General features: G+C 36.5%; 1 protein-coding gene across 5 annotated transcripts; it reads right to left on the bottom strand.

Moving 5' to 3' along the window:
* Positions 1 to 8567: 8567 nt before the first annotated feature.
* LOC107820730 (uncharacterized) lies at positions 8568 to 18363 on the bottom strand. Of its 5 annotated transcripts, none has more exons than XM_075241545.1 (18): positions 18024 to 18363; positions 17602 to 17664; positions 17292 to 17446; positions 17020 to 17133; positions 16042 to 16107; positions 15242 to 15325; positions 15078 to 15164; positions 14527 to 14618; positions 14378 to 14438; positions 13964 to 14023; positions 13306 to 13366; positions 12532 to 12639; positions 11518 to 11636; positions 11370 to 11441; positions 11086 to 11171; positions 10589 to 10685; positions 9328 to 9636; positions 8568 to 9145 (listed from the first exon to the last, which is right to left on the bottom strand). In XM_075241545.1, exons 1-17 carry the CDS (start codon positions 18196 to 18198, stop codon positions 9505 to 9507), a joined length of 1632 nt encoding a protein of 543 aa, XP_075097646.1. In that variant the 5' UTR covers positions 18199 to 18363; the 3' UTR covers positions 8568 to 9145; positions 9328 to 9504. The 5 variants fall into 5 exon arrangements, with proteins under 5 accessions (XP_075097646.1, XP_075097649.1, XP_075097650.1 ...); XM_075241548.1 differs by having other exon boundaries at positions 11086 to 11164; XM_075241549.1 differs by having other exon boundaries at positions 11086 to 11164; positions 17602 to 17658; positions 18024 to 18333.
* Positions 18364 to 24400: the final 6037 nt, after the last annotated feature.

Below are 24400 nucleotides of genomic sequence, written 5' to 3'. Positions count from 1 at the left end.
AATACATAGCAGACATCGGCAGTTACAATTCATAAGATCTTTTACTAATGAAGATGTAGTTAAAGCATTAAAGGAAATGGATGATCTGAAAGCACCAGATGAAAATGGTTTTATTTTTATTTCTTTAAGAAATCCTGGTCTGTCATTGGTACTGAGGTAACTAATGCAGTACTTTAATTCTTTGACACAAGCAACATGTACAATCCAATCAATAATATCTCAGTAACTCTAATCCCTAGAATAAAGAACCCCACATCAATTAAGGAATATAGGCTAATCTCTTGTTGCACTACCCTGTATAAACTCATTTCAAAAATACTTACCAATGGATTATAATATGTGATGAAATCACTGGTTGAGAGTAGTTAGGCTGCCTTTGCGCCTGGCAAGCTGCTTATTGATAATGTGTTGCTAAGCCATGAGCTAGTGAAAGGGTATGGAAGGAAAGAGATCTCACCAAAGAGTTGATTAAGATAGACATGCAAAAAGATTATAAGCCTATTGAATGGATATTTTTTGAATAAGTACTCACAGGGTTGAATTTCCTAGAGAAGTTTGTAAGGTGAATTATGACCTATGTCAAGATCGTGTCCTATTCCATTCTCATAAATGAAAGTCCAACGACCCCATTTGTGGATAATGGAGGGGTCAGACAGGGTGACCAGATGTCCCCCTACTTATTTGTTTTGCCAATGGAGTACTTGACTAGATTACTGAAAACATTAAAGGACAAGCCAAATTTTAACTATCATCTCATATGTGAGAAGCTAAACATAATTCAACTTAGTTTTGCTGAAGATTTGCTACTCTTTTGTAGAGGTGATGTAGGTTCTGTTTAACTACTATATGAGTGTTTCCAACAATTCTCGTAGGTTTTAGGTTTAATCGCAAATCAGAGTAAAATCTGGGTATACTTTGGAGGTATACCAGAAAGGATGATAGGAAGGATTACTATGTGGACTGTAAAAAATTTATCTTATGCAAAAAGATCCAATTTTAATTTTATATTCAATTCGTTTCATCAAAAATCGTTTCCTTACAAAAGAAGATTATCCAAAGAGTTGAATCACTATGTAAGAGATTTTTATGACATGAAAATCTAAAGGAAACAGAAAAGCTTTGGTATCATGGGACAAAATGTGTTGGCCAAAATCAACAGGTGGATTGAATACAACCAGCCTACACACCTGGAATAAAGCAGCAATACTTAAACATCTTTGGAACCCAAATAAGAAGAAGGACATGTTGTAGATATACTAGGTACACATATACTATATGAAAAAAAAGAGAAGTGTGAATATGACTGCCAAGCAAGCTTCATGGGTGACTCATAAGATTATACATGCCTCAAAATATTTAACTAAAGCTAACATAAGAACATAAGAGGTTCTGAATGCAGAAAACTAATCAATCATAGGCATGTATGACAAACTAAGAGGGGAGTCCCCAAAGGTAACCAGGAAGAGACTGTTATGCAATCATCAAGGAAGTCCCAAATAATTTTTTATACTGCATCTTGCTATCCAGCAGACTCTACACCAGAGACAGGCTAAGTAAATGGGGCAGCAATACAGTACAAGTTGCCCACTATGTGAATATGCAAAGGAGGACCACTAACACATGTTCTTTTAATGCAACTATTCAGCAACCATACGAAGAAAGTTGTTAATATGGCAGGGCATCAATAGAACTATAAAAGGATAGAGAGATGAAATTAAATGGACCATATCACATGCAAATGAGAGGCGCTCGCAGACTGAGGTATACAGGTTGATACTTGCTAGAACCATCTACCACATATTGCAGGAAAAAAACTATAGATTGTTTCTGCAGAAGAAAAAGGGCCCTAAAGATGTACCAGGCTGATTGTGTAAGAGGTACACTGCAAAGGGAGCTTGAGGCCACAGCTAGCCAGACATATGCTGTTGCGGAAGCCAAATGTATATAGTGTGAATGAGTCACAACTACTATACCAAAAATTATGACAACCACTAAATAATAAACATGACAATAAGACAACAATAAAAGAATACCAGAATTTATGAGGTTCGGCCAATTTTGCTTACTTCTTCGGACACAATCAATATTTTATTCCACTCCAATATTACAAGTGAAATAATACTAAAGAGAGAAGATACAAATGCCTTAAGAAGATAAAAAAAAAGGTAAATGAGAGGTGTGCCTAAATCCTAAATATTAGGCCTCCTTTTATAGGGTGAAATTCCCATTCAAAATTATCATCCACCGATGTGGGACTTTTAACAATTTCAACAAATCTCCACCTTGGCAAAATTCCACATCTTCAATTTTCTCTCAATAATAAATTTTGGTTGTGTCTTCATCTTCAATCTTTAGTGTTCAACAATGTTGATCAAATCCAAACAATGTTGAAACTTGACCGCAGTCACCATTTTTGTTAGCATATCAGCAGGGTTCTCCGTAGTATGAATTTTCTTCACCGTGACTCCACCTTCTTCTATGATTTCTCGTACGAAATGATACCGAATATCAATGTGCTTCGTCCTTGCATGATAAACTTGGTTCTTCGCTAATTGAATAGCACTTTGACTATCACAAAAAATTGTAATATTTTTTTGTTCAATACCAAGCTCCTTTAGCAACCCCTGAAGCCAAATTGCCTCCTTCACAGCCTCTGTAATAGCCATGTACTCTACCTCTGTTGTAGACAAAGCAACTGTTGACTGCAAAGTAGACTTCCAACTAACTGGTGCCTTTGCAAAAGTAAACACATAACCAGTAGTTGACCTTCGTTTGTCCAGATCACCCGCAAAATCTGAGTCACAATATCCAACTACAGACCGATTGCCTTCCTGCTCAAAAACTAACCCAACATCTACAGTACTATGAATATACCGTAGAATCCATTTCACAGCTTGCCAATGCTCCTTTCCTGGATTATGCATATATCTGCTAATAACTCCAACGGCTTGTGAAATGTCAGGTCTCATACAAACCATTGCATACATCAAGCTACCAACAGCATTTGCGTATGGTACCCTTGACATATACTCCTGTTCAGTTTCATCCTTTGGCGACATAGTAGTACTTAGCTTAAAATGGGGAGCAAGTGGCGTACTAATTGGCTTAGTCTTCTTATCTATGCCAAAACGCTGTAGTACTCTCTTCAAATATTCTTTCTGAGATAAACAGAGTTTCTTTGAACGTCTATCTCTTATTATCTCCATGCCAAAAATTTTCTTTGCCTCACCCAGATCCTTCATCTCGAACTCCTCCTTCAGTTGAATCTTCAACTTATCAATTTTTTCCGAATTCTTGGAAGTTATCAACATATCATCAACATATAGGAGAATATATACAAAGGAACCATCATTAAGTTTGCGCAAATACACACAATGATCGTATTTGCTTCTCTTGTACCCTTGCCGCAACATAAACTTGTCGAATCACTTGTACCATTGTCTAGAAGATTATTTCAACCCGTACAACAATTTTTCAAGTTTGCATACCATATTTTCTTTTCCATCAACTTTGAATCCTTCTGGCTGAGTCATGTAGATTTCCTCCTCCAAGTTTCCATGTAAAAACGCAATTTTTACATCTATCTGAACTAGTTCCAAATCCAACTGTGCTACCAAAGCCAACATAATTCTAATGGAGGAATGTTTTACAACTAGAGAAAATACTTCATTGTAATCAATTCCCTCCTTTTGAGCATATCCTTTGGCCATCAATCTTACTTTGTAGCGAACATCTTCTTGGTTAGGAAATCCTTCTTTCTTTGCAAATACCCATTTGCACCCAATTGCTTTTTTCCCTTCGGGAGATTGGCCAATTTCCATGTATGATTCTGATGAAGGGACTGCATTTCTTCATTCATGGAAATCCTTCACTTATCTTTTTCTGAACTTTGGATTGCGTCTTTATAAGTGGTAGGAACACCATCAGCTACAATTGAGGTTGCACAAGCAACCGTCTCTATGAGACGAACAGGTTTCGTTATTGTCCTTTTTGGCCTGTTGGTTGCTATTGATTCAAGTTGTTGTCGAGGTTCCTGAGTTGGAATCTCCCTCTCTACTGGCTCTTCTTCCAGAGGGTAATCTTCATTTGTTTCCTCCTCTGCTTCTTGCGTAGGAAAAATAAATTTTCCCTCAAACTCCACCTGCTTTGATGCACCACCAGTTTGTTTGACATCTTCAACTGTCACCTTATCTGTTATGGCAGATTCATCAAAGGTAACATCTCTGCTGAATATAATATTCCTTGTCTCTGGACACCATAAGCGGTATCCTTTGACTCCAGAAGTAATCCCCATAAATATAGCCTTTTTTGCTCTCGGATCCGATTTTGACTCTTTCACATGATAGTATGCCATTGAGCCAAACACGTGCAAAGAGTCATAATCTACAGCGGGTTTTCCATACCATTTTTCAAATGGTGTCTTGCCATCAATGGCAGCAGATGGTAGACGACTAATGAGGTGGCATGCATATGTAATTGCCTCAGCCCAAAATTCTTTGCCCAAGCCAGCATTGGACAACATACACCGTACCTTCTCCAGTAAAGTCCGGTTCATACATTCTGCCACTCCATTCTGTTGTGGTGTATGTCGGACAGTGAAGTGTCGGACGATGCCATCATTTTCACAGACCTTATTGAAATGATCATTTTTGTATTCACCTTTATTGTCTGTGCGAATACACTTGATCCTTCTGCCTGTTTGATTCTCCACCATCGTCTTCCATTTGAGAAAAATTCCCAACACTTCATCTTTCCTCTTCATTGTATACACCCACACTCTTCGGGAAAAATCATCAACAAAGGTTACAAAATAGTGTTTTCCACCCAATGAAGGTGTTTTGGAAGGACCCCAAACATCAGAGTGTACATAATCCAAAATGCCTTTAGTATTATAGATAGCTGTACCAAATTTAACCCTTGTCTGTTTCCCTTTGACACAATGCTCGCAAAACTATAAGTTGCAAGTCTTTACGCCTTTTAACAATCCTTGATCAGATAGAACTTTCAAGGATTTTTCTCCAGCATGTCCCAAGCGCATGTGCCATAGCCTGGTTGCTTCTGCCTCTTTGTCATCACTGGATGTCACTGTCGATGTCCCAATAACTGTACTACCACGATAGCGGTACATGTTATTGTTCTTCCGATTGGCCTTCATTACCACTAGTGCACCGGAGCATATTCTCATCACTCCATTTTCTGCAATGATTTTGAACCCTTTTGATTCTAGGGCTCCCACAGAGATGAGATTCTTCTTCAAACCCGGTACATATCGAACATTTGTTAATGTTCTGATCATTCCATCATGGCTTCTTAATCTTATTGAACCAATGCCATATGAGGTAAGAGGGTTGTTATCCGCTGTGTGGATGACTTCATATTCTCCTTCTTGAAAATTCACGAACCAGTCCTTGTTGGGACACATATGATAGCTACAAGCCGAGTCCATCAACCATATGTCTGATGATGTTGATAACTCTGTTGTAACTAATGAGAAGTCTGAATCATCACAATCAGCTACATTTGAATCCATAATGGCCTTTCCATTGTTATGTCTGGCCTTATTCTTCAACTTCGGACAGTCTTTCTTCCATTGCCCCTTTTCTCGACAAAAGGCACATTCAACTTTGCTGGGTCTAGATCTCGACTTGGATCTTCCCTTCTTAGTCCTCGTTTGATTTTGAGGACGACCCTTCACAATTAGTGCTTCTCCTTCTCCGCCCATCTATTTTTCTCCCTTTCTTTGTTCATAGCTGTACAAAGCCGAACAAACTTCTCTGAGAGAAATTTCGTCATTTCCATGGAGTAGAGTAGTTTCAAGGTGCTCGTACTCATTAGGAAGTGACCCCAACAAAATCAAGGCCAAGTCACCATCATCAAAAGTTGCATCCATATTTTGCAAATCTGTGACCAACTTATTGAAACTGGTGATATGTTCATTCATTATGGTACCAGGAACATAGGTGAAGCGAAACAGTCTCTTCTTCATGTACAATTTATTTTGACTGTTTTTCTTCAAAAATTTATCCTCCAGTGCTTTCCATAATTTACTTGCAGAAGTTTCCTTTGTGTATGGATATTTCTGCTCTCTAGCAAGGTAGGATCGAATGGTACCGCAAGCAACACGATTGATAATTTTTCAATCTTCTTCTCCAATAACATCTAGCTTCTTTTCTTCAATGGCAAGATTTAGCCCTTGTTGAAAAAGAACATCTAGAACCTCGTCTTGCCACATCCCAAAATGTCCTGACCCGTCAAAAATTTCTACCACAAATTTCGCATTTGACACAATTCTTGTCATAAGCGAAGATGCCAACGATGACGTATTATTGACACTTGATGTAGATTCTTCTTGTTTATTGTCTCCCATTTTGACACAAATATTATTTAGTAGCTGACAACACAAATCAAGATTATTTTCTTTCTGGTGTGGAAGATCAGACTAAGCTGCAACCACAGAGCATACTCAGACAGAACCTTGACTCAGTTACCAAGATAGATCTTTTCTGATGTGGAAGATCAGACTATGCTGCAACCACAGAGCATACTTAGACAGTACCTTGGCTCTGATACCAATTGTTGCGGAAGCCAAATGTATATAGTGTGAATGAGTCACAACTACTATACCAAAAATTATGACAACCACTAAATAATAAACAAGACAATAAGACAACAATAAAAGAATACCAGAATTTACGAGGTTCGGCCAATTTTGCCTACTTCCTCGGACACAATCAATATTTTATTCCACTCCAATATTACAAGTGATAATACTAAAGAGAGAAGATACAAATGCCTTAAGAAGATAAAAAAAAAAAAGGCATGTATAAGCCTATAAAATGTCCTAAAACAAAGAGAGCCTATAAAATATTCCATATTCATTATCATGACAAAAAATCCATACACCTTGCCCCACCTTTTGTTGCGGTGTCTACAACAAAAAAGTTAAAATATAAGCCATGTATTGAAATGGTAATACTCTACTAATAATGATATAATGAAGTAAACTTTTAATGAATAATCTACATATATAACCTTTGGATAATTCTATGCAATATAGGTCTCCACAAATTTCAAGCACTTAGATATATCATATTACAAAAAGGATGTTGTAAGATAAGAGGTTAAACGAAAATTAAATGCTATTTGCATTTAACAACTTATTGGGTCATCATCATGCTAAGGTATCCCTTAGCGCTACTACCTTTTACGGAGTCGAAAAATCAAATGGACCCCTTGAATGGAGCTACAGCAAAAGGTATGCAGTACTTCCTAAAATTAAACACTTTCTTAAGAATGTAAGTCATGATAAGTTAGTGATTTAATAAAATACCTCGAATAAAATGGAATCAAATATAACTTCATGTTTGATGCACCATGATAAACCTGCCATAAATCAACCAATTTTCTCACTGCTATTTGGAGACATTCTTCCCTCTTTTCCTCATCAAGCAGATGAGCATTAGAAATCTAAATAAACCGTGGATCGACGAGAGAAATCATACGATCCTTTTCACTTTCCATCAATTGCCCATGTTGTTCCTTCAAATGGAGAAACATACAAAAATTATGAGCAAACCAAATGGCGGAGGCTTCTCGTCCGCCTAGGCCTGCGAAGCCTGGCGAAAATTTCTTAGGGTGCCTCCTCTCAGGGGCGGAGCCACAGTGCTGTTTGCGGGTTCGGCTGAACCCAGTAGTTTTTGTTCAAACCCTGTATTTGTACGAAGAAATTCAATAAATATGTACAAATCATTAATTTAGAACCCAGTAACTTAAAAGGATTATAATCTCGAACCCATAAGGTTCAAATCCTAGCTCCGTCTCTGCCTCCTCTGACACTTAGTTTCCGCGCTTGATTCCTCCTCCTAGACTTGGATGCTAAGCAAAACGCGATGGGAGGAGTACATTGCTTCCCATTTGCGCTCCTGGGCTTTTGCACGCCTAGCGTCTACGCAGGCACCAATGCCTGTCCAACTAATTTTCTTGTTCAATTTTCGTCCTTTTGCCCACTTCTATCCTGAGCCTCTTCCAACATGTAAAATATTTATATATGTAATCCCTTTTTAATGACCTTTCCATCATTATGTGGGTCTGTATGCCCCTTGCCTCATTAAGTATCATTAAAGCTTCAATTAGAGACAAAGTTATTAGAAATTATAATTAATACGACTTAACATTGATATAAAGTCCAATGTCATCAAACTCAAGATTAAGCCAGTGACTCAACTAGTGTATTTATAGGACTATGGCTTATCAAGTGGATATATACACGCACAACTATTTGTTTACAACTGTTCTTCTAACCGCACTAACTTGACTACATTGCACCGCACCTCACTCTTCAACTAACATAACTAACTTTTCCTCCAAAGTCTTGATCAGCAAATATCTCTTGCTTATGACATGGCCTCCTAGCTGGCATGTGAGTTGTTTTGTGAGCTCCTTTGTGCATCACTAGAGGCCAGTATGTATCCCAGAGACCCATATTAAAAAGGTTGGAAAAAAAAGAAGAGAGAAATACTATTGTAATATTCTGAAATCTTAATGACACTAGAATAAACAGAAAAGAGTTTTGGTTCATACTTCATACGCATCAATCATTATCATTAGAAGAAAAATATCTGATTCAGAAATGTCTCGTTCGCTAAAGTGGGAAGTGGGAACCTTCACATTATATAATTGGACGGATAAAGATTATCTGACGCAAAATACAGTTCAACCTACAATGTCTGATTCCCAAATTCAATACTTAAGCAGCCAAATTTTTATCACTTGGACAACCCCGCCTGTTCACATTTAGTAATTGAGGGACCACATAAGTCTCCTTTGTGAGTCTTCCCCTTGGCAGAAGACAGACACCATACACAGGCGAGGTTTTTGCAAAGAGACAGAAAAAGCCTCAGAATTCACCTAGCAGTCATTCGAGATGTTTTCACACCTCAGATTCTTGTGGATGAGAGCAATACAGCGTGCCATCTCTGCATGCCATCTTTCAGCAACCGGTCACTGTAATGCCATACAAAATGATATTTCATCTTGCCACAGTATGCTTTTAACTTCTATGATTGTTGTACCACATGATGACCTTTGAGATCTCAAACCCTGAGACTGGATTAAAATCTCGCATCTAAGGCTTTGCGTCACCAGCCTGAAATTATTGAAGGAAAAAATATAACTGACATAATTAAGTAAATAAAAGTATGCTCTTTCTAGCAGCTTAAGCTTCTAGATTAGTTGATCAACAATGTGATTTATTTGACACGCGCATGTTTTAAAAAAGAACTAAGTCAAGCAGGAGCTCATAAATATCAAATTGATGGCCAGTGCTACCTGAGAAATATATGACGAGTGATGCTCTGAACTCTTATGCTGAAAGAGCCAAAAAGTTATGATCAGAGAAGGAAAGGCATAAAAGCGGCACTTTGATTGTCTGCAGCTCCCGGAGATGCTTTTAGACGACATACTAAGAGTTTGTGAAAACTGAAACACGCTCCACTCATTCTGGATTTATTGAGATCTAGCCAGACGAGCTGCAAAAGCTCCATCAAGTTCATGCTTCACAGGATTAGACATGTAGAAACCTCGTGTAGTGACAAAATCCTCCGGTACATATCTGTTCACAGGATCAATTTCGAATTCCTGCAAGGAAAAAGATGGTGACAGTTAGAGCAATGTGCAGGACATTCAACTTTTCCCTTACAGGAATAGCAACTAGAACACCTGCCCCCTCCCCCACCCTCAAACACAAGAAGATGGAATAATGCTTTCAATTACAATAATATACAGCACTATCATCTTTAGCCCTGCAAGGTCAGGAGTGATGTTGACAATTAAAATAATAGACAGAACTATCAAAGTTAGCCCTGCTAGTTGAACTTTTAAACACATATTTGGTTCTATTTGTTTCTTCGATAAGTACGTCGCTCTATTATTGTCATGACAAGGATGAGCAATCTGGTCCCTCAAGAAGAAGACCAATTTAACACTAAACCAGAGAGAACACGTGGGACAATCAATTTAGGCATGAGAATAATCCCATGAGGATATATGAAGACAAGACGACAACAACAACAACCCAGTATAATTCTACTAGTGGGGTCTGGGGAGGGTAGTTGTACGCAGACCTTACCCCTACCCTGGGGTAGAGAGGCTGTTTCCGATAGACCATCGGCTCCCTCCCTCCAAAAACTCCCCACCTTGCTCTTGGGATGACTCGAACTCACAACCTCTTGGTTGGAAGTGGAGGGTGCTCACCACTAAAGCAACCCACTCTTGTCTGATATATGAAGACAAGATGAGAGGGTTTATACCAGCAATCTCTCAAAAAATGAATTCTGAAACTCCAGTTTCTTCTCTCTCATTTTTTCTTTTTTTTAAATTTTGGAATTTCATCCGTCTTCTTTTTGACAACAATAGGCCTGTGCTTTCTATATAAAGCATATAGTCTCATTTAGCACAGCCTCAATAGGAAGCAAAATCCTCACTCCTTAATGCCTGAAATGGGTTTTGAGCATGATATATGTGCTATATCTGATTTTTATGAAAGAACCAACTCATAAGAGATAAAGCAATTTCCAGTCAAAATTCTTACTGGATGCCTTAGAAGAAAAGCTTCAATTCTTTCCTCATTTTCTTCAGGGTCAATGGAACACGTGCTGTATATTATAACTCCACCTGGCTTCACCAACCTGCGGATGCAGAACAAAAGCATAAAAAGGAAACAAAAAACAGAACCTCATATGTTAATGTGTAAAGCTAGTCACTCAATCATAATGCATATAACCAAGAGGCATTTCAGATTGTAAGTACATGTAGTAGCAGTAAGAAACTTTAACCAGCTTTGACTTAATAAAACAGGCAAATTGAGTTATAGTTAACATCAACCCAGCTTGTATATCTCATTTTCCAACTCTCTTGTACTCAGTAGGAGGAATGTGTATAAAGATATGCGCCTTATTTTGGTCCGCTTCTGAACTTGCATTATCCTCGCCAGTCACCAACATTACTAGGAAAAAGCTACTCAATATTGGCAGCAGCAATTAAGGTCAAGATTGCACTTAGTTTATGAATTAAGAACTATGGTTTTACCTGGAAGCTGAATCGAGAAGTTCATCCTGTAAATGTTTAAGCTGCTCCATATCTTCCTGTTTCCTATTCCAACGCAAATCTGCTCGCTTTCGCAAACAAAGAGGAAATATACATTTCAAATGTCCCAGCTACTACTACCTATGGTTTAAAGAAAGATGAAACAACAGAAGCAAGAATAACGAATGTGACATAAGAAGAAGAGGAATAAAGGACCAAAACTTTTAGCACCCATGCAAGCTTACATCGAACAATAGAAATTGCACACGTCTCTAGAATGAAAATACCTTAGAAAGAACACCCAGCCCTGAACAAGGTGCATCCAGCAAGACTTTATCCCATTCTACGACCTTATCGGTCTGCCAAAAGTTAAACCAGGGATTAGCAGTTGGAAACTAATATACCATGTATTTTTTACAACTTGCAAGTTCTTACAGAAAATGTTCGAAGATCAGCATGGATAGTACTGATAACATCAATAACTTGGTGCAATTTGGCTGTCTCTTTAAGTATCCGCAACCGACCTTCATTTATGTCAACGGCAAATAATGTACCTGACAAACAAGTAAAGCACTGTAGTGTAGCGTTAAAGAGTCAACAAACATAACTTTCATACATAAGAAAAGGTTAATGACCAGAATTGCTGGCCAAACACTATGCATATAACTATTTACATAATCCACCGTTGAAAATGCTGAAAATATGCAATGCTTTAACAAGGCTAAGTCACCAATGATCAATAGTTATAAAAAAAAGGCTTTATCCAGTTGTAAAACAAAAAATATGACGAGCCATCTTGATTCTGAAACTCTCGAAAGAGAAAAATAGATATTACAAAGCAACGAACCTGGTAACTTTTGATTGAGTTACTTTTAGGCAACAGCAACAACATAATACCCAAATGCGATCCCACAAGTGCGGTCTGGGGAGGGTGGGATATACTCAAACCTTACCCCTACCTTGTGTGAGGTAAAGAGGTTGTTTCCGATATACCATCGGCTCAAGAAAAGTGTTTTCAAAACAGGTTTGAAAAATACAAGAGTAAAAAAAGCTAAGATGAAAATACTGAAGAAAAGAAAAGCATTGCCAGTAAAAGTTACTTTTCGGCACCAACAATTAATAAATGTAATTAGCGATGGACAAGGGAATATGGCGTTTGTATAGCAGACACCATGATTGTCTACTTTTCCAGGACAGGCATCCTCACCTACGTTTTATTTCATTACTACAACAACAACAACAACAAACCCAGTGTAGTCCCACAAGTGGGGGTTTTATTTCATTACTGAATACACAAATTTAAATTCTGCATGTGCTATGCTCCTGTTAGAAGATCTTGCCTTTAGTTAGCTCCCAAAATATGTAATAGGACAATATTTTTCCATGTAATTTCAGCTCTAAAAGCTTTCATCTGTCAACTATGATGAGCAAGGTTTATATGAAGGTTACCTTGGCCATTCAAGCGGGAAGCCATGAACAAGGTTTTCCCTCCTGGAGCAGCACAACAATCAATAATGCTCTCACCAGGTTGAGGATCAACAATAGAGACTACTAATCCTGCAGTAATTAGGGTTATTAGGGGAATGATACACATCCTTTTTCACCATTTATGATATTTGTACGGGTTTCAAACTCGAGTATAAACAAATGCATTATCACAATGAGGCCATCGAATTTGGAATATGAGATACAAGTCAATGACCAACAAAATACCAATCCATTTTTCAAGTAACTGGACATTAGTTTCCACAGTATATAACTTGTAAAAGGAAGGGGAGACACTCTGACAAAGAGTGTGGATCAAATTAAGCAAATCATTGTAGCAAATTATGAACAAATGGAAAGTAAAGATGGAATTTTCTTTTTCTTCGCAATGATATGTGATACAGTTCATTGATGTATGAACATCCCTGTGAGTAATAACTCAATTTCTCGATTATGATCCTTGGAACATAGATATGTGAATGGTCCAAGTTATCCAAAAGAAGCCAAACTCTCTTTCCTTAATCGTGTTGACTAGGAGAGCATATGAAAACAACTCTGTGTTGTCAAAGCTTTCTTAAATTGGAACTACTCCCCCTGCCCGCTGAAGGAATAGTTGTATATCAAGCCAAGGTTCAAGGGATAACTGAAAATGAAAGAAGGAATCTCTTGTAACATACTCAACTACACATTTATTACAAGTCCACATACTCCACATTTTGAGTTCTGTGAGGCAATTACCAGCACTTTCATCCTGGACTGCACAGAAGCCTTCTTTTAGTAACCCAGCCTGTATAACATTCTGAAAGAAGAGACCTTAAAAAGTCAATTGAGCTGCAAAATACATAAAATGCACATATGAAACTAAGACCAAGTCAAATTTTTAAATGACATAAAAATATATGACAACACTTCCAATCAACATTATTTGGTGTCATCTAAAATTCTACATTAAGTATGTGACTTCATCTCTCCATTTCTTCCAGCTGAATTTGTCCATAACCAGAATCAGTACCATAGCGGAAACAATTAAGACTACCTTTTCTATTTCTTTGATATAGTAAACCCCACCCGATAAACCCCTCTATTCAGGAGTCAATGGTGGCCCTTTTCCCAATTTGCTCTTCTGGTGGCTCAAACCCCAACCTCTTTGTTAGAGATGAAGGGCCCTATCCCTCACATTTCAACAGTTGACACTACCTTTAAATCAAGTCTCTGCGGTAATTTTGAGAGCTAAAAAGAAAAGGAACACGCATTCTGGTTTCTTCTTTATAAGTAACTAATTATCGATCGCTACTGAAGTGACCTATCAAAATAGAAAAAATTTGCATCAATGGCATAAAGATGATCTTATAGTAAACACTGTTTGAGGATCTTAAGAACCTTGTTGAAGTCATACCTGCATTCCAGTTTTAATACGAACAAAATCATCCAAGTATAGAGAAGGCTCATGTGGAACCTAAAGTTCAAGAAAGGAAATGAATGAGTCATTGTAATACACGAAACAAATGCAGAATCTTGCAGAATAATTCAGAAAATATGATGGTCTCAAGTAGTGTCTAGGACACTCATCCTATTTTGTTATATAAAAAAAAAAAGGCAGAAGAAAACTCTGGTATGATGGACTTCTATTCAGAGTTCTAAAAGTCTTAACTACTAATGAATGATATCTATTGAACTCTCTTTGTTCAACTAGACATTCAAAATCTTAGAGTTCTGAATAAGGTATATTACCAAAGATAGAGAGACAGAGAGTCCAGAAGTGATCCTAAATTTTGTTATCAGTATGGAATGAAATGCATCTAAATATTACCTTCAACATTTTAAGCCTTGAGACCAGATCAGCCCCTGTCAAACCTTTCCCAGTATTTGCCCTAGTTTTGTTAAACGATACGAACACAAAAAGTGTCACACTATCATCCAGAGAAAGGGTAAAAAAGGAAAGAAAGCTTCATCATATACCGTAGACTGAAACTGGGAGAGCTGTTATTCCATGTCATAAGCTTAATAGCTTCGTCCCATCCAAAATACTTTGTCCATCTTCTTACCATCCACTGGGAAACATAGTAAAGGAATGTATAGAAGAAAGATTAAGAGATGTGAAAAGATAGTTATATGACTATGCTTATAATACTATAATTTGTGATGTTCTAAAGCATAGAGGAAAAAGATTTGTGATAAGAGGACCATATAATTGGAGTATCATGAAAAATTTCCAAACCATGAAACAAAATGAAGGCCATTTTGGTAAGTTCTTAAGCAAACTCGCTAGAACTTAAACCAAATCCATATGATTAAACCCAAGCATCATTTTATCTCCAACCAGAGTTATGAATCAATGACAGAACTCACCGTATGGATGAAGAAATATACATCATTGAAACACTGAAACTTCCAAACATGAATTTAGAAAATTTATTTGACACAACCATGGATGTACAGGACATTTTGCTAAAATATCAGACTTGGATCTTCTAAGACAAAAGATTAAAAAAGAAACAGTTCAAACATACAACTGGATGAGAGTAAAGAGTGGCAAGACCACGTGCTTGCTGACGATCATCACCGTCCACTTTTACTGCCGGAAGGGAATCACTCTCCTGCAGACATGAAAAAATAAATGTCAGGGAACCAGTAGATATTGTTAGATCCTATGTGCTGGTGGAATAATACATACCTTAAGGACAATTAGTTTCCTGAGAATCCCATTAACCAAGTTACCGGCACCAGATCTAAGAGCAACCTTAGCGAGCTTTACATTCTGCAGTTAGATTTTAACATCCGAAAAAGAAGTATGCTTACATTACTTTGCACAAAGAATGTTCATCTCACTTATCAAAATGAAACAAAAAGAGATAATGTTTATTTTCAAAAGATATGAAGTGAACATGCTATGCTCTGTATTTATCCTTTTCCATTCTAGGATGTCAAATGGATGCTACTGAAATGTGAACTTTACTCATGAGTCATCTCCTAATGTAGCACCCGATATTCAATTTAAATACGAAAAAGCAGGTCTAAGCTGCATATTAGTTTGTCTCTAGCATAGATTGAGGCAAGACAACTAAATATCAACCATCATATTATTTCCTTTTTTCATGGTAGACCCCCATCCCACGGAAACCCCACCACCCCCCAGCCCAGGGATCAATGGTGGTCTTTTTCCAATTTGATCCTCTTGCGACTCAAACATCCAACCTCCTGATTGAAAGTGGAGTGTTCTTGCCACTAGAACAACCTCACCTATCACCAAGCATCTTTCTTTTCCTTTTCTTTTCCCTCACTTCCTCCAAAATTGTGACAAGGCTCCATGCAAGCTCAAAGGTGGTAAGTAGTTATACCATCAGCTTCATTTCTAGGTTCCTCGGAATATAAATTCACATCCATCTTTCTTGACAGACGTCAAATTAGCTTCCTCAGAATAACCAAATCAAAATAGAACAGCCATTGTAGACCAAAATAATGAGCTAAACGTACCTCGTCTACAACAGCATATGATGGCATATCTAACTTGGTGATCTCATAGAAACCAATTCGAAGAATCTAACAACATTTTCAAAGCAAAAGTCAGTTGAGAGGAATTATAAATGACCTAGCAAAATTCAAAGGTTAAAAAGACAGAACGCAGAAGGGAAGAAAAGAGAGAACTCAGGTCCAACACATTTAATTTCCCAGGTAGTCCTATCAGTGTCAAGCTCTGCTATGCACATACAGATGAAGTGCTTAACTCAAACAATGCTCACCAATTAATAGGATAGACCACCAAATTGCATTAGCATTTCAGCCTCTGAGATGTGCTTTCTTTAGCATTGAGCATACACCTATTTGCCTCAGATGTTATTTAGATTTTAAAGCTTATCACTATGTATTTCTAAATAGAAAATAAACGCACCGGTAATGTATACTCCATTGGAGTGATAGCCATGTTGACTATGACCTACCAATGCCACACGAAATAAATTATTCGGGCATAATGACATTCTAAATCTTGCAGGTACATTATGCTTGACAGAACCTCATCAGCCAACATGTATAACAACCATTGTTTAGATTAAGAAGGCCTATTGTAAGTCAAAGATTGCATTCTATCATCATCATTCATTCACATTAATTTTGGTTCTAGGTGGTTGATACAACTCATAAATTTCTTAAAAGGCATATTTGCCAAGATAACCTTGTTTCATAAAGGAACTCCATAGTGCTCCTCTTTTCCTCTTTTAGTTTTAATTATTAATTTCACATGGATGCTATTTTAAAGGATTCTCCAATAATTAAACCGATGAAATAACTTTGTTTGAAAAAGAAATTTATGACTGCTCCTTTATTTTAGGTACTTAATAATTAAATTCAAATAGATGCTATTTGAGAGGTTCTCCAATACTTAAACCATGGCAACAAAATATATTCTATTGGATGCTCTAAAAGAAAAGAACCCAAAAACAGAAGCAAATATACCTGTAATAGAAGAGGTTCCATGCTTCTGAATGTACTCTCATCGTGGCATAACGAAAGAATCAAGTGATCAAGATATCTTCTCCAGCGAATGGTACCTCCAACAACCTCCGTGACCTACAACATAAATATTTCAAGAAATCCATAAGGACAAGTGCTCTGATATTGTGATGGAAAAGAGAATCTCTTGAAAAAAAAAAAAAGTGAAAATCATAAGTGAATTAGAAGACAATCAATGATATGGTAGTGAAGAAATGGCCAAGAGAGAAACAAACCAGTCTTAAATCTCTGTCTTCTAAGTGACGAGTGCGAAATCCAAGAGTTCTTTCAACATATCCCATTTCATTCTCCCCTGAACCCTTTCCTTGCTCATTCAGAAGATCAGCAAATGCACCACCCAGCTCTATGCGCATTAATCTTACCGCAGACACTGTAAAATAGACACGTGACATGAAGATAAGAACAAATAAACAGCAACTAAACAAATTTCTTAACACTAGTAAAAAAACTGTCAATTAAATGCAAAACGAAATCAACTTTACAACCCAATAAGCGCATTAAAAAGTTGAAATTACAGTGGCTTACCAGCTCTATGAGGAGAAACTTCTAAATTCAGATTCTGTGTATTCCTTGGAGGACTGCCTGAATCTTGACATAAAAGTTCCCGAGTAAATCCAGAAAAGGGCAGAACTTGAAGTTAGTCTTAAGAATTTAACTTAGATAGACACACTACAACAAGAAAAACAACTAAGCCTCAATCCCAAAAAGCTGGAGGCTATATGAATCCTCACTCATCATCTGACTTCATTTAAACTCATCCCGTGGCAATATTATATAGAATAAAGATTTAAAAAGAAAAAGAAAAGTACAAGAAGTTCTTTATATTTTTTTACTGACATATCAATTGAGCAAATGAAAGCATCTTTTTGTTTTTCTACTTGGACATTTTTGCCAGTTTTTCTGTCAACTACCGAACTGTTAGTGCTGGAAATGATGATGTTACTTACCTGTTTTTCTGCTGATTTTCTTTGGAAATTTGACTTGTTTAGTGGAATGGGATTCATAAGAAGAAGTTGCAGAGAGCTTTGCAAAATGGAGTATCCGACCCGAAAGCAATTGGGGCAGTGAAGGCATAATTGTATGTCTGAAGGAAGACGCCGGAGAATTGGATGTTTGCATCATTGTTATCTGTATAAAAAATTGAATCGAATTGTCTGAGGATACTTCAGTGACTATTTGTATTTGTACTCCATATCTCTTTTTGATAAGCCACGCCTTAACAAACTAGTGACTTAAGGACTTAGTTACTACAAGGTATTGTTATGAGCATGCTAAATGAATTACTATGAAATAGAAATACGCCCGCCCCCTTTCAATTTGTATGAATAATTTGACTACCATTCTAAAAAAGAAGATAATATATATATATATATATATATATATATATATATATATATATATATATATATATATATATATAAATAATTTCAATGTTACTACTAATAGTTTGCACTCTTGGTTTGTAGTTAAAGGTGGCTAACGGGCCAAACTGTCCCGGTGTATAAGGGGCGGGATAGAGACGCGCTGGAGAAGGAACCGATTTGTGCCGGTTGAGATTTTATTATCGATGGACCGGACCGGTATAGACCGATAATGTCACATTAAAGAGTAACCGTTTACCCGGATCAGTTCAACGACTGTAATTTTTTATTTATTTTTTAAGGCATTTGACCGTTGGCAAAGGTGAGCTCTCATTTTGATTGTTGGCAACGGTCAGCTCTCGTTTTGATCGTTGCCCAAATGCTGGAATTGCAAAAATAGTCTTTTTGTGACTTTTTTTAAATAATAACATCTTTATTATTTACTAGTTTAACCCTTTGAAAAATTATAAATAGACCTCCCCTCTTCTTCATTTCTTCGGTCATCTCTAAAGTCTCAATTGTCATTCTCTCATTCTCCTAAATTACTATCAACTATTTGGCTCTCTTCTTCTTTTCTTTTTTTTTTGAATTTTTGTGGTGTTATTTGAACTTTGAAAACTGAAGTTTAAAAGAGTCGGAGTAGCGACGAGCAAGTTCATTTGTGGTAACATTGGAGTTGCATCAATTGTTCAAATTATGGCGCAATTCGGCTCTTTCTCTTATTTAATTTTTTTTGCATATTTTCAAATTTTAGTAGTTAAATTTTTTACAATATATTACGAGTTTGTAGATAATGAATAGAAAAAGATGTGCTAGTTCAACTATATTTCTGAAACATCACCTGATAATAATATAGATTATGAATAATTAGAGGAAGATTATGGTATAGAGATAATGAATTAGAAATTTAAGATGAGACACTACCTACACCTAGCAGTGTTGGAGTTGGTCAGACCCAATATAGTAGGGGTGGTCGTGGCACTAGTAGTCTAGTTCTTTGCCTTTATAGTAATCTAGTAATTTGCATTTATACTTTAGTTTGAATTGTAGTCTTTATTTTGTTAAGTCCAAGAATCTATCTCAAGTTATAAATAATTTGTCTTTAATTGAGTCCTTAAATTACATATATTTATCACTATTTAAATTAATTATTATCATGATATCTTGGTAACTGACATATTTTTCTTAAAGAGTAACTAATTTGATAGTATTACGTAGGAATGTAGACATTGAAATATGCGTCTTGTCAGTGTATATCTCATATTTAAAAAATTGATCAAAAATTAAAAAATAAACCGACAAAAATCAAACCGATTATAAATGGGCTTGATTGGTTTGGTTTGGTTTCGATATTTGAAAATTTGACTTAATTGGTTTGATTTCTTTTAGGAGAAAATGATCCAAATCGAACCACGAACATCCGTATTAGAGGGTAGTAGAATGATACAACATTCCGAAGCTAGGTTTTGATATTCTCAAAAAGAAACTTCCAAGATATGAAAATTTCAAGAAGGGTTTCCTATTTTAAATGTATCCTTAGGATGAGAGATTACCCTTTTGATTTTAATGCTTATATTTTTCTAACGAAAAGAGATGAAGGATCTACGTATATTTAGTGCTTACATTAAAATCACAAAATTATAACAAATAATCTATTTAAAATATTTATAAATTTTAATTCAACTATGAATAATACGAAGAGTATGACATTTATCATAATATGCAAATTAGCTGGAACGTCGTTACAACTCAAACATCAAAACTAATGTATTCGATATGAAATCTTATATGTATCTCTCAAGGAGTAATGAATCTTGAAAGAATTTCGATATTATAATTTGATATTTTTCTTAAAATGCTCCTTTGATTTAATATGCTTTCTATTTGAAAGAGAATTTATATAAAAACATAATTCACAATTTAAATATGATTCTCTAGCATTATTGATTTTTAAGTTTCCTAACTCAACAACATCAATGGGCAATCCCTCTATCGCCATCAGATAATTCTTGTCGGAAGTTTTGTCGATGAGGCCTTATAACTTGTGCCCCGCTACCTTCAAATCTTGGGCCTGCCTCTTTGTATGCATATAAGTCTAACCAATATTTCATCTCTTGGAGGTGAGTTGGTCCTTTTTTGATAGTTTCTATAGAAAATGAAGGTTGATATTTTGCTGGAAATATATATATATATATATATATATATATATATATATATATATATATATATATATATATATTATGTTCGATATGTCATTACTTTTAAATGCACACGCAAGTATACATAGTCAACAAGTAATATAATAATGAGTAGAGTGTCGAACCCACAGAGACTTGTGTTTAACTACATATTAATTTCACTCAACTTGTTATTCAATCAAGTTGATCAAGTGTGTTTTATAACTACTCAGTAAATGCAACAGTTAACTAATTTAGCAAGCAAAAAATGGTTGTTCGAGAATTCAACAGAGATAAATATTCCAGGGTTGTGATCGATTCATCAATCATATTATGTTCTAACGAACTCTCCTTTTCATACAATTCACTTATGGTTGCTAATTAATCGATCAAAGTATACTCGTAGTATTCTCTCGAATTACTACTCACATGTCCAAAATAGATTAATGCCTATATTTCTATAAAATTAATCTATGAAGAACGCATTAATATCACAATATTAAATTAAGCATGGTGATTATGTATATTCATATCCTAGCCACAAATTCCCTCCCCCCTCCCCCCCCCCCACTTTAGAGTTATGATCATGCCCTCTTTAATTCTTCTCTAATCTAAATGTAGCTTTCCCAAGAATAATTCAGATAGTTGATAGAACTTGACTGTTGGCCAAACGATCAAGCAACTAAAAAAAGAATTGAAGAAACAATCATGTAATAGCGACCCAGCTATTGTGTTCTCATCTTCAGACGGGTGAATGGGACTGCCAGGAACAATCCCCAATAACTCATTTATTCCACCAGACAACGGGTACTCAGTGTTCAGCTGCGTCCTCTCCTCATCAGTCACTCCAAGCCGGCGCATCATCAAATTCAGTGACCCATAGATATACCTGTTGAAGTTCTCCTCACACTTATTCCGAGCTGTCGTGCTCAGCTTGGTAGTGGTGTCCAACAGTGCCGTGATATTCAGCAATACCTTAAGAGCTTCCACCACCTCATTGTACCTTAGGTACTCAGGATGCCTGCTGTACAGGTTAAAATTGGTGAGTGACAGGTGGATGCTCGAAGAGTTGACACATGAAAGAAAAGACGAGTAAGATATGAGTCAGTGAATAACTGGCACTAGTTACGAATATGTAACTGGTGCTGAATAAATTTTGAAGTCATTGGAGCCAGGGATAAATATCTGAAAGGAAGATTTTGGTTAGAAAAGACAGGATTCAATGAGCAATCGTTACTAAGAATCTTTGCATTTATACCCAACTGTTATGCAACCATCAAGAGGGGTTTTATTTATATTAAAGAAGAGTATGATTAGGGGATCTTGTTTCCCTGAGTTAAGCTATAAATATGAGAAGTTTTATTCATCGTAGGACACAAAAAATCCTTTGTACACAAAAGGAAAATCTACTCTTACTCTATTAAACAACATTCTCTCTTTATGTTCTTCACATTGCTCTTATTATTGCCACCGGAGAAACGGAGCCCGTAGTCAGGCTTGTATTTTCTTCAAATTTGTTTAATTAATTTATTTATGTTCTTAGTTATTTTATATTCTTGGATTAAATTAATTTACGTATCTATAAATCACGTTACAAATCAAACTGTACTATTTTACGGATAAATATTTGGCACCCACCGTTGGACATATACAATTGTGTTATTACTTTGATCCATTCATCTGTTACTAATGCATTTTGACGCTTTTTCTTTAGTAAAAGTATCAGATACGGCAGCTAATGATGTGAACAACTCATTAAATTTTGGAACAAACAATGAGCGTGAGGATATGTTCCAACGTGATGGTTCAACCAATGAAACTCACAATGAAGGAGATGAGACAACTCAGATTTGCGAAGAATGAAATCCTTAGTATGTGAGAAGTCCAATTCCTGATGATATGAATGATGAACATGTTGTTGAAACGGTCAAAGTCGTGAGAGCACAAAAAAGGGAAATCATGAACCATCTCTCAAGAAAATACCGGGTAATGACGGAGTTGAAGCAAGCACTTTCAGTTACTTCCAATAACTCCAATGGAGGAGTTCGAGTCCCTCCCAGTATGCCTGCAAATAAAACAATGCAAAGAACTAGAAACATTGCTTCAAGGGAGGAATTTGGATTTAATGAAAATAAAGCAGGCGGTGTAGGTAGTGGATCCAGGAACGACAACAACACTGATGACCCTTTTAAAACTGAGTTCATGAGGGAAATGAATGATCGGATATATCTAAATGATAAATAATTCCAATGCTCGGATGGATCAGATCCCGGGAGCACCACCCGTATTGAAGGGGTCATATTCAAAGAAATATACGCAATTATCGTTCAAACCAAGTGCGGTCCCGGAATTAATTCCGAAGAGATTCAAGATGCTCAATATTCCAAAGTATGACAGAACTTCGGATCCACAAGAGCATATCACAACTTACACTGCAGCTGTAAAGGGGAATAATTTAGCACCACATGAAATAGAATATATCCTACTAAAAATATTCGGTGAAACCCTAACAAAGGGTGCTTTAACATGGTACTTTCTTTTACTTGAGCATTCAATTGATTCTTTTGAAATGATTGTAGATTCCTTTATTAAAGCTCATGTCGGGGTGAGGAAAGTCCAAGCTAGGAAAGCTGGCGTATTTAGAATCACTCAAAGAAAATCTGAATTGTTGCGAGAATTCGTCATCCATTTTCAAACATAGAGGATGCTGCTACCAGTGGTACTAGATGAGTGGGTAGCTGAAGCATTCACCAAGGGTGTTAATCCTTTAAGTTCTGATGCCTCTAGGAAATTGAAGGAAAGCTTGTTGTAGTTTCAGGTAACCACATAGGTAAACGTCCATAATCTTTATGAATCAAAAATAAGAATCGAAGATAATTAATTTAGTTCTTCGGTGTCTCCCAAAGGATGCAATCATGATTGGAATCAGAAAAAGATCAAAATTAATTTCGATGCAGACCAGAGATCTTCCAGGAGTCATTTTCAGCCTTACGAAAGGACTGATGGGCGTGAAAATAAAGGTTTTCAGTCATCAGACAGGTTTGTATCGGATAGAAGGGCGGATCGTGGTCGACGTAGCAGATCTTTACAAGAGAAGGAACCATTGGGGTCCCGGGATTCAACATACCCCAGTTATTTGATTACAACTTCAATAGCATCTAGGTAGAACTGGTTTCATCTATGAGAAACATCAAAAGACTAGATTTCCGAAACTAATTCGGTCAAATCTTAGTCAAAGGGATCCTAATCTATGGTGTAAATTCCACGGAACGCATGGTCACAAGACTAGGGACTATCGACATCTTCGGGAAGAGGTTGTAGTGTTATTGAAGAATGGTCATCTTAGAGAATTTTTAAGTGACCGGGACAAGAACAATTATGGGAGAATCGAGATGATATCAAACCAGCCAAACTGTGTGCAGGGTCACCTCGTCTAACGATTGACGTGCATTTTTGTGGAGTTGAAGTAAATAGGGTGACGTTTTCAGCTGCGAAGAAAATAAGGATTTCGGCAACTCATGGCAGGAGAGTCAGAGAAGCATCAGAAGATGATGAAATTACCTTCTCGGAAAAAGATGTTGATGGCCTTATTTTACCTCACAATGATGCTCTGCTAATATCACTTAACGCTTTAGATTTTAAAATTAAACTTGTGTTGGTTGATCCAGGTAGTTCTGTAACACCCCGAAAAAATTCAAAATACCTAAGCGCTATAAAGAAAGTTGATATGCGCTAATTATATTACTTTGTATGCAGACGAGGGCTATTAATATAATGGATATCAAT

This window comes from Nicotiana tabacum, chromosome 21 (assembly GCF_000715075.1).
Source record: "Nicotiana tabacum cultivar K326 chromosome 21, ASM71507v2, whole genome shotgun sequence".
NCBI classification, from domain to species: Eukaryota; Viridiplantae; Streptophyta; class Magnoliopsida; order Solanales; family Solanaceae; genus Nicotiana; species Nicotiana tabacum.
This window is presented reverse-complemented; position numbering and strand designations above follow the sequence as displayed.

What these genes read in the sequence shown, in the direction of transcription:
- LOC107820730 (XM_075241545.1), bottom strand. Translation starts at nt 18,198, where the DNA reads ATGATGCAAACATCCAATTCTCCGGCGTCTTCCTTCAGACATACAATT. An exon ending in CAAGGCTTAAAATGTTGAAG is followed by an intron (nt 14,024 to 14,377) that starts GTAATATTTAGA and finishes CTTGAACTTTAG; the next exon opens with GTTCCACATGAGCCTTCTCT. An exon ending in GGCTGGGTGTTCTTTCTAAG is followed by an intron (nt 11,172 to 11,369) that starts GTATTTTCATTC and finishes TGTTTGCGAAAG; the next exon opens with CGAGCAGATTTGCGTTGGAA.